Below are 11,149 nucleotides of genomic sequence, written 5' to 3'. Positions count from 1 at the left end.
GCAGGAATAAAAGGAACCAACACCTAAGAGTGTGGAGTTGTAAATGGAGATAAACAGAGGCAATTCAGAGGAGGCAGGTTCTTAGGAAGAATAGGGGGAGCTCTAAAAGTCATAGGAGCAAGACACAAAGCAGGGCTAAAGAAGGAGCAGTACTGAAGACTAGCTGATTGTCAGGGAAATTCCAAAGGGTGCAGGGAAAGGAGTGAGCTGCTCTTCTCCTCTCAGCAAACTGACTTACAACTTAACCCTGAACAAAACTGAAGCAAGAAAAGAGGGAGTGAACAGTTATTACTAGAAATAATTTGAGATGATTTGCAGTATTTACCTTCAATTCTTTGCATCTCAAAAAACAAGATCTTGTTCTTTTTAAGCAATACTTTCTTTTGTTTTCTTAACGTAGGGCATTAATTTGGAAAAGAATCAGGATTCTCCTCCTATATACCACATTTGATGGAACAAGGATATAAACTCAAGAAACTGTTTGCCATCCTCCAGTTTAAATGATTAGTGTGTCATTCATCTATCACCTATACAAGGGACTCTGGTGAGAGTTTTAGGGCAATGTACCACGGCAAAATGACAAATTTACAACTGCAGGTAGCAAGGTATGTGGAGACAGACATATTAGACAGAGACTGCCAAAAACAGATGGGTAAGTGATAACACCTTCAGTTAACAGCAGAACATTTTAGGAAATGTCATGCACTCTGGGACTCAAAGATGGGCACATGTTATTGTGTATATGTGATTTGTATGGCTAAATACCATAAGACAAGCATACTAATTAAACATTTCTTCATTAAATATGGCCCGTAATATGCATTTGGGGGAAATACAAAGGGGAGTAGGGGAATAATCAATTTTTTCAATGAAGGGAGAAAGCAAAAAATGCCAGAGACTTGTAGGGGAATAAGTGAAAAGTAAATTACCTATGAGCCTGTAGTTCACTGTGGTGGCAACATAAAGCTAATAAGTTTGCGATGCATATGCAGAAGGCAATCACTGTTTCTGGCATTAGTGAAGCCAGACCCAGAAGAGATCAGAACAAAACAAAAATAAGAAGTAAAAGAATGCAAAAAGAACAGTTAGCATAGTCTAAAAAGAGTGGATAGAGAGCTCTATAATTCAATACAAGGAAACGGGGAAAAATCTAGACAACTTTTTTTTTGTTGCTATACTATACTTATTTTATAATTTGGCAATATGTCAGGAGGAAGTCAGGAGTTCTATCAGGTAAGCAGGCCAGCCAGCCATAGCAGGGATTATGGTACTTCAGGTGGCATGGGAAGCAATCGGAGACAGGGGAATAAAGGCATTATACTGGATGCTTTTGCCAAGCATTCAACAGGGAAATACTTAAGGCTTGAGGTTCAAACTGCACTCTTTAGGTTTCAGAACAATCACCCTATTGAGATTAATATAACAGTTCATCAATCTCAAAGCTATTATTTCAGGATGCCTACATTCTCAAGAATTGAAGACCTCAAATCTTCATGTACTGATACTGCAGAATGTATTCTAGTGTTCTAGTTTCATGATTAATACTTTACTCGCCAACATAAGCTGGACACAATTATAAATCACGAGCTTTGTAATCTCATATTTTCATACTGAGTTGAAGTTGAGGCTATGTAAAAATATGAATCCTTCATGTTTTACTCACCATTCCAAGACAGAAGAGGATGAACAGCAGCAGCCATGGTATATCTGTGCAGCAGCGATCCTCCAGAGGTTTCCATTCTCGTTTGGAGCTCTTGGATAAGAAAAAATGAAGACAGTAGTTACAAAGACAACTCAATTCAAACGTCTGCTTACAACAAAAAAATTGTACAGGATGCAATTCTACAAAGCACTAACGTTCAACTGGGATTACCTTCAGAATACATCAGCTACCTTAGATACAGTATAATAGAATAAAAGTTGCATTAAAGCTAGTGAAACTATTAAGCAACTGGTCAAGGTAACGTCTCAACTGGTAATGAGAACAGCAATTTGCCAAGTAAATAAAAGCAAAGAAGCTGTTTTATTTATTCCTATTTCTGGATTTTACAGAAAAGGGAAGTTGGCATGACCACCCAAGCAATTAGTACTACTAGGCCCCTGACACACATTACATTTAAGATGTGATTAACAGGCTAATTGTGCCTTAAATAGCAATCCAGCCACATATTCAAGTCAATTTGAGGCATGATAATACAGGCAATGAGCCACAAAGTTATTCCACATAAAACATGTAACAACTTAATGGCTCATTTGTATCATGCCTTAAATTGAATGTGTGGCCAGTTGGGGCTGGCCTGTGCCAAATCCCAAACACTCATCTGAGTGTCTGGATCCACCATGGGCAGCCCAAGGGTCCAGGACACAGCTGTACCCTACCCAATCAGGCTGCAGACAGAACCAGTCACTGCATCCTAGACCTGCACTGAACTCCCAGAGGCAGATGAGGAGTGCAGTGAGCCCATCAAGGCGCGTCTCTCTGATCTTGGGCTAACTGCAGCCCGGACCTTTAAAAATCATGTGTGTAGCTGAGCTATACACATGCTTTTCGGACATACCCCAAACCAGGGGACCCTGGGTCCCGAGGTCCCCATACATGAGAACCTTCAAAAACAGTGTGAGCCAGTCAGCTGGCCAGCACTCATGGTTTTTATAGGTCTCCATGCGCTGGAATCCAAGACCCTGCATGCTGCCCAGCAGGACACCACATGTAGTTTTTACCCATCCCCAGGCATAGGGACCCTAGGATCAGGCTACCGCAGTTCCATATCCTAGCTCAGTCCATGGCCCCAACTGACAATCAGCTGATTGTCAGCACCCAGGTTTCGACTTGCTGGTGCAGGAGGAGCCCAGGATCATAATTCTGGGCTCTGTCCCCTGCACTAGCAAGTAAGGTTCAATTGGGATCTAAATCCCAATCCCAAAAATCACACATCCTGCCATGCACATGTGGCATGGCAGGAGGTGCAATTGTTGGGATTGAGGATTTGATGCCACCACACCTTAAAGTGAATATCCGTCAGTGGCCCTACTTCCTGTACTCTTGCAAGGCTTCTTCTGTGTACTTCCCAGGAATTTGCTTTCCCTGGAGGATAAAAAAGGTAAGCTTTTCACAAACTTGTTATGTTCTAAACACCAATGGCAGAAATAACATAACAAATAGCTAATGAACAGTTCTCCGTCTGCAAGGAGTAGGTAGCTGTGCAATTCAACAATTCAAGTGAGTAGCATGTAAAAATCAACAATGTTAACTTGATAGAAGGAAGATTTTCTGGATTTAAATAGTTAAAATGCTAAAAAAGTCTACTGTAGTCTCACAAGACAGAAGATATCTCAATGCATAAAGACTGTACGATTAAGATTTTGCACTATAAGAATGGTTTGCCCACCTGCCACAAGTGGATGCGTCCTGAATTTGGGATTCGTTTTTTGTTTTTTTAATCTTTACCAGATAGTAGCATGATTCAGGGAAAAGGTTCTAGTACAATATTTTAGATTTCTGTTTACTGTAATTGGGTTTTTTATTTAGATCCTACTGCTTGCTATATCCTTCTACATTAGTTGAAGGGAGAAAATGTTTCTCTGAAAACTACTTACATTGATTCAGTGAGGACACTTACCACACAGATGTTACTGTGAAGTTGACAAGGGGGTGGGGAGAGGGAGAGTAGAGTATAAACTGGAAGTAAATGAAGATTCCAACCAAAACTCTAGGAAAGAGAACTTCTCAAATGATTAAAATTATTACAATATGCTCTTGAGTTCCTTGATTCAGCTAAAAAACTTGAATGGGTGGCTATAACATGCCAATACTGAGCTAAAGCAAACTTTTGTTGGCAGTTGCCATCTCCAGTACCTAGTTTTGCAGATTCTGGGCAAGTACAAAAATTCTATAGGAAAACTGCTGCATTGGTAACCGGAAATGTGTTTGTAAGATGGTGTTTAGTATTCATCATTTCACTTTTAGCTTAATTCATAAAAACAAGTAAACATTTACAAATTATTAAAGCTACAAATCAGGTACGATATGAATGAGATCCATCATATTCCTTATTGCCCATTCAAACTGCAGGTGCAGGATGAAATGAAATGCCATTACAATGGTAAATTCTTATCTGAGAATATTTTTTTTCAAACCTTTTTAGATTAGCCAAGCTGAATGTATAGGTCCTCTAATCAGGAGATAGTAACAGGAAAAGAATAAGATCTTTGGATCAATGCTCACTGTGAAGGTAGCTGGCTGGCTGGCCCCACCTCTGAGACTGGGACTCTAAGAAAATTAAATTTGTAGATGAGACCTGCCGGAGGCCCCAGCTGCGGGAATGCTATTATCTGTAACTCAACTTCAGACCATAAGCAGGGAAGAGGACCTTTAAAAAGAAGACACAGCCACACACCTGCCTTTGAATGTTAACATCTATAGAGCATGCCTACGACAATCCTAGTGACATGAATCTGTAAAGATGCCAAGGGGCTGCCTTTTATGCTGCTAAAGGAAAAACATCTCTATTGAAAAGATCTTGTGAAGCAAGTGATGATGATGAAATAGAACCAACTTTACTCAAATTTACACACCCAAGTGGACAAACGAAACACAATGAAATAAATAGGAAGCAGGCTGAATTATGATTGCTGTACCATGCTGATTAAAAAGCCATGTAGGAATGTGTACACAAAACAAGTCTTCATAATCAGAGATGATGATGAAAAATCTCTTTTCTTGTTCTGGTGATCCCCAAGGCATACCTACAAAGAAAGGTCTTTAACGGTTTGAAAAGTCATTGTCAGATGCTTTAAAAGAACAGACTCTCTCAACTTTCAGATGGCAACTCCTAGAACTACTAGAAATGGTTTTGCTTATTTAATATTTCAACAAAACACAGGAGAATTATGAACCCTCAAATTTCAACACAGGACCCTCAAGGTCCAGGAACCGCTGCCAAAACTTAAAAATACAAACTACGAAAGCCAACAGCTGCTATACTTCATTCCCCATCACGAAATTCAGTTAAAAAAAGAAATGAACACTCGCATCCCCGACAAAACAACATCTATCGTGGCCCCTCAAACCAATGCATCTTGCTCAAGCTTTTCAATATACCCTAGACCTCACAAAAATCTAGGTCGTTTTAAACCATAAAGAAGCGAGGGAGAAAAGCTCAAGAGACAAAAACTTCTCATGGAAAATGCTTTACAAACAGTTCCTGTCTCTCATCCATGCTCTCGTGCAAGTACCTCTGCTGATGGCAGCCATAGCAGATTGATATCAAGCAAGAGACAGCTTTAGTGGTTCAGCCCCTGAAAATGACTTGACAGATGACATTATGGGATTCTATACTCTGTCAATGATTTCTATAGCAAACACACATTTTTCTTTAAATTTGCATTTTTCTGGTTTCTCTCTCAAATTCGCCTCTTGGCTCAGAACCAAAATAGTTTCTTTTAATTATATTCATTACTCATCGCTAAAAGTAGTAGTATGCTTTCAGGCCAAATTATACCCTCACCTAAAACTATGGAACCCAACAGTCTTTTGATCATACCAATTTTTCACAGCTAACATTTACATTAAGACTGGCACAAATTTTATTGCAGCAAAGCTAGCAAATCATACGTTCGATATTCATAAAAGTGCTCTTCAAGGATCCTGGCTTTACTAAAACTAATTTTCCCATGGACAGGCAATACTAACAAAATAAGCAAAATAAACTGATGAGTTCCATCAACAGCCACACCTTAGGTTAGGATAGTCCTGTGAAAGCAGCAGCAGCACTACTATGATAGGCAGGTTTCATCTTTCTGCATGTACCACCCAAAAATGAAATCCTGTAAAAGGATTTGTAAAAAGAAACTTTGGAATAACCCTGACAAGGGCTGAGAATATATAGCCTCCTGCAGCTATCAAAAATGATACACACACACACACACACACACACACACACACACACACATCTATATATCTATAGGAAATCTGAAACAAGTAGTTAAAAGTACATACAGGTGAATTAAGTTTGTGACCATATTTATTTAGCCCCTGAACTGAGTTAAAATGCATCACTGATATTTACAGCTCCACAAAAGCTCAGTTATAAAGGAAGACTTGAACTTGCAGACATTTAATACTGCATTACCACTAGTGATATTTTGTACAACTAATAATCTACTTTCCAACCCTTAATGTAAGGGCAGAGCTAGAGAGCTTTACTTATGCCTGTGCCAGGCAGCTTCCAGCTGCACCTATGCTCCCTCCACCTCTCATCACCAGGGATCTGGCTTTTTCTGTTTGCTGCAGAAAAACATGAATTTTCTCATTTAAAGGAGAAAAAACACAGATTTTCCTCTTCAAAGGAGAAAACTGCTGGAAACCTCAGGTTTCCCCTTACAGGCTGGCAGCTTTCCAGCCTGCAAGGGGCTGAGGGAAAGTGCAATCCAAGGCAGGGGGCGGCACTTGCACACACGCACGTGGCCAGCATAGAGCCAGGCAAGGTGGTGGGAGCAGCCCTGGCAGCTGCACAAAGGTAAGTCTACATGGGGCAGGGGTTGGAGGGCCAGGGCGTATGAGAGAGTGTGCATGCGTGCAAGATGGCCAGGGCAGGTGCCTGCTGATGCTGGGGAAAGTGTATTGGTGCTGCAGCAGGGGGCGGTGCCTGCCCCTCCAGCAGAGGAAGGGGGCAGGAAGGGCTGTTCAAGGGGCAGGGCCTGCATGGCCAGGCTGGCAGTACCAAGGCCAGTGCCTGTGCTCACAGGGCAGGATGAGCGGGGGATGAGCGGGAGATACTGCAGGCAGCACAGGTGGGCTGTGGCCAGGCTGTCTGGCACAGCGTAGGAGCCCCAGCCCAGGGAAGAGGGTACCACAGGCCTCCCCTTCTTCCTTCAGCCCACACCAGGGCCCGACTCTCTCTGCCAACATCCGCACAAGCCGGAGCTGCCATGCTCCAGCCCAGGGGGAATGGGGGCAACTGGGGACCCCTCCAGCAGGGCTCAGGAGGGCAAGGAGCTATGGGTCAGGAGTGAAGGGCACTGGCAGGCCTGTGGGTCAGGAGTGAGGGGCACCAGTATAGGCAAGGGACAGGCATCAGCATATCAGGGTTGCTTAGTGCCACAAAGCAGCAGGGGAACAGCTGCAGCTGGACCCGTGTCCTGGTGAGTGAAGGGGGCAGGGGGAGTTCTGATTTTCCATGATAAAAGAAAAACAAATCAAGCACCAAAATATATAGGTATTTAGAATTAATTTTATTATAACGATTAAGGCACTGATAGGCTTCCAAACTGCCTTAAACATGGATTTCCAGGCTTTAAAAAGAGAATTTGAGATCTTTTTTATTTTTTAAATAAGAGATAACCAGGATCCCTGCTCATTACACTCCTGCTCCCCAGCATCTTATGAGAAGCCGCCCCAGGACTGGAAAGCAGGGAAGAGGCAGCTGCAGCACAGCCACAGGCAAAGTCCCTTGGCCTGTGTCAGACTGAAGCCATGTTGTTCTGGCCCACAGCTTGTGAAGGTTGCCAGCTACTGCCCTAACATATTAAGGTTGAGATCTGATAAACATTCAGATCATGTATGCATGATCTGCCGCTAAGAATTGTCATAGTTTTTTTGCACAGGCTTTTTTCCACGGTTGCCACCTTGCCCCACGGCAGAAGCCAAGACAGAGGGAGGGCGGGCTCCTGCATCTGTTGAAGGTCAGGATGGGGTCCCCGAGCTGGCCTTCCTCCCCTGCCACAGCAACCTTAACATATTAAGGTTGAGATCTGATAAACATTCAGATCATGTATGCTTATCAAAAGGCATATGCTATGCAAAAGTCTATGCAAATGCTTTCTAGCCTAAGCTACATATGCTCAAGCACACCACAAATGAAATATTTGGTTACCACAAGGTCTAACAAACATTATAATTGTGTTTGCTCTGCAGTCTGGAAATACCAGCACTTTTTGCTTCTATTGTAACTGAAGCACTATCAAAATCATATCTGACAAGCTTTGTCCGTAGTCCTCAATCAGCATTTCTACTGATTTCAGCCTTCTAGACAGATTAACACTTCTTCAGCATTTGCTGATGTAAGAGGCATACAGATAAGCTAGGACAAAATTGATATTTTTGCCCTATCACTTACCCCAATAACCATTCCCTGTTAAAATAATGGAGGGCACATGATTTATGTTCTACTAACTTGCATAAGATGCTGTTATTAAACAAGCTCAGAGTCTTGCTATGCAGTTATAATTGTATGGAAAGCTTGAGCTGGGAACCCCTTCTGCTTGTGCTCTCAAGTTGAGAACATTTACCACGAAAAGCCCTCCACTTCGCAGCCTACTTCCCCATCTCAGTTCAAAATAGGCCTGTAATACTGACCAGAAGGATGCTCAAATCAAGACTCTCATAAAACACACACCAGAAGTCTGCGCCCATGTTTAAACATTTAAACAAGTGTGATATCAAGGAGCAGGAAGGATACCCACAATAAGCCAGTAACAAATGGAGTTGCTGGGTTTTCAAGAATTTTGAAACGCAGGCCACCGTAGGGGCTTAAAATTAGGCTTCATGAGCTTTTGAGGATAAAGATGCCTGATAAAAAGCAAATTCCATGGAAAAGCAGCTTTTTAGAGACTGCTAGTAAATCTACCCTGCCTTCTACTTCCACTAACAAACCCAGCAATTATTGTTGTTTGAATTAACAGCAAAAGGTGCCCTGTGAAAGAGATGCAGAATTCAAAATAAAGCTAGATATGTTTCTTATACAGATGCATGCAGCCATACTACAGCCATTTTTTAAAAATTTCAAACATTTTGCATAACCATCCAATGTCAGTTGATTTTTTGTTCTCCCTTTATTCCCCCCCCTTGCAATATCTTGTGAAATTGCATGTCTAGACCTGCCTTGAGTATTTTTAGAGCCCTTTGCTTCAATTTATTTCCAGTTTTTGTGCCACCATTGCCATCTTCATTCATATTAGCATTCTGTTCACGTTTTAGTTCCAATGCAATCACACCTAAAAGCCCCCACTTTTTGTGCTAGGCACCATCAACCATAAGAAACCATCTACGCCCCAAAGAGTTTACAATCCAAGTGTAAAATTACAAGCAGAAGAATAGAGACAGGGGGCACAAAAAGTAACACTGAGATGAGCACAGCACATTAAAAGGGGCAGGGATACAAACTGTCTAGGTCTGTGATTCTCAGCCTTTTTTGTACCAGGACCCATTTGTAAACAACAATGGCCAGTCACAGATTCACAGAAGTTTAGGGCTGGAAGGGACCTTGTAAGATCATTGGGTCCAGCACCCCCGCTCTGCGTAGGAAGGACTGCTGGGGTCAAATAACCCCAGCAAAGTGTGCATCCAGTCTCCTTTTGAAGATCTCCAGGGTAGGTACCTGCACCGCCCCCGCTGGGAGTCTATTCCAGAGTCTGGTCACACAAACCATAAAGAAGGTTTTTCCTTATATCCCATTTGAAATATTTTTCTAGGAGTTTCCTGGTTTTCTCCCGGGGCGTTTTGATGAATAGTTGTTTGCCTAGCCCCTGATGCTCACCTCCGATATATTTGTAAGCTGCCACCAAATCCCCCTGAAGTCTTCTCTTTTTCTAGGCTGAACAGTCAAATATCTGTCACAGCCTTTCCTCGTATGGTTTCCTCTTCAGGCCTCTAATGAGATGATTGGCTCTTCTCTGGGCTCTCTCAAGCTTCTCCACATTCTTCTTGAAGTGTGGCGCCCAGAACTGGACGCAGGAATCCAGCTGTGTCCTCACCAATGCCAAGAAGAGCGAGAGAATAACTTCCTTAGTTTTGCTTGAGATTCATCTATTGATGCATGCCAACGTATTGTTTGCCCTGCTAACTGTATCATCACACTGGTGGCTCATACTCACTTTACAGTCAATTATGACCCCCAGGTCCCTTTCAGATGTGGTGCTAGCTAGAATGGCACCAATGAGCCTGTAAATTTGTTGCAGATTTTTCCTTCCTGGATGGAACACTTTACACGTCTCAGTGTTGAACAGCATCTGGTTCTGGCACGCCCATCTAACATTCTATCTAGGTCCACCTGGATCATTGTCTAGTCCTGACCCAATAAATAGTTTAAGTAGAAAAAAGCCCCCTGGCCTTACTGATGCCCCTCACTCCCAACATGGTTTCCCACTTTTTTCTCCTTTAAAGGAGAATCCATTTTTAAAGTTTGTTCACAACCCTTTCATATTTTCTTGCAACCCACAAGTTGAGAAATGCTGGTCTAGACAGCATTTATAGACAAAGCAGCAGAGGTGAGATTTAAATGGCTGACAATATGGTGGACTTTGCAAACTTCTACAGATGTTTCCTCCCAGCTACAGAAGGGGATATATAAAAGAAAGCATGAAGTTACCATTACAAAGGCTGACAACTACAGCACAAGGTGATAGGTAGGTTGAGACAGACCACGAATGGATTTGAGTGAAGATCCAGTTTGCGCTTGTGGTGATGAAGGAAGGTAGACCAATGCACAAAGAGGGGAGCATTACGACTGAAAGAGAGATCTTTTTTGCACTGCCAAAACTGACAAGTGGGACAAGGATGGAAATTGTCAAGACCAAAGAGGAAGCAATCTGAAAAACTAAATGAGGGGTTTGAGAAACATCAAGTCTTACAAATTTGGTACAAAAAGCACAGAAAGATTAAGATGCTGCCTGAATCAAAGGCAATCTTTACATTCTGGGCCCGAACAATAGGAAGAAAGGTGCTATACTGCGACTAAAAGAGGAGGGGGAAAGGGTTGAAAGAAGTTTAAGCACATTTTTGCCCAAATTGAGTTTAAGCTGGCATCAATATAGCTGCAAGGAGGTAAAAGAAGATCAGGCCAAGATCTGCGTTTGCACAGATGGACATAGGCAAGAAAAAAAAATGGAGTAAATCTGCAATTAGAAGACAAGCAAGTTGAAATCACACCACCCATAGACAGGATGCGAAAGAAAAAGCAAAGGGGGCCCAGAGAGAAAGATAAATAAAGAGTAAAGAAGAGCCCTCAAGACACCAAGGGCTCCTATATACATGCAGGGAGACTGCTCCGACGTGCTGTTATTAGTGTCAGAGCAGACTCAATTAATCAAGTTTGCTGGAGTGTGGTAATTACCACGTTCCAGCAGACTACAGCATCACGTGCACCAACGT

The 11,149-nt window shown here is 42.3% G+C and overlaps 1 protein-coding gene across 2 annotated transcripts in view; it reads right to left on the bottom strand.

Moving 5' to 3' along the window:
* The window catches only part of SLC44A1 (solute carrier family 44 member 1), a 121,354-nt gene that overhangs the window by 88,802 nt on the left and 21,403 nt on the right, over window positions 1–11,149 (bottom strand). For both annotated transcript variants that reach the window (XM_025202580.1, XM_025202586.1), the window contains exon 2: window positions 1,664–1,753. In XM_025202580.1, the coding sequence (XP_025058365.1) occupies window positions 1,664–1,753 (90 nt within the window). The remainder of the gene's footprint in view (window positions 1–1,663; window positions 1,754–11,149) is intronic.

The sequence above is a fragment of the Alligator sinensis genome, unplaced genomic scaffold (genome assembly GCF_000455745.1).
Source record: "Alligator sinensis unplaced genomic scaffold, ASM45574v1 scaffold560_1, whole genome shotgun sequence".
In the NCBI taxonomy this organism is placed as follows: Eukaryota; Metazoa; Chordata; order Crocodylia; family Alligatoridae; genus Alligator; species Alligator sinensis.
The sequence above is the reverse complement of the archived record's forward strand: the minus strand, read 5'-3'. Positions and strand labels throughout refer to the sequence as shown.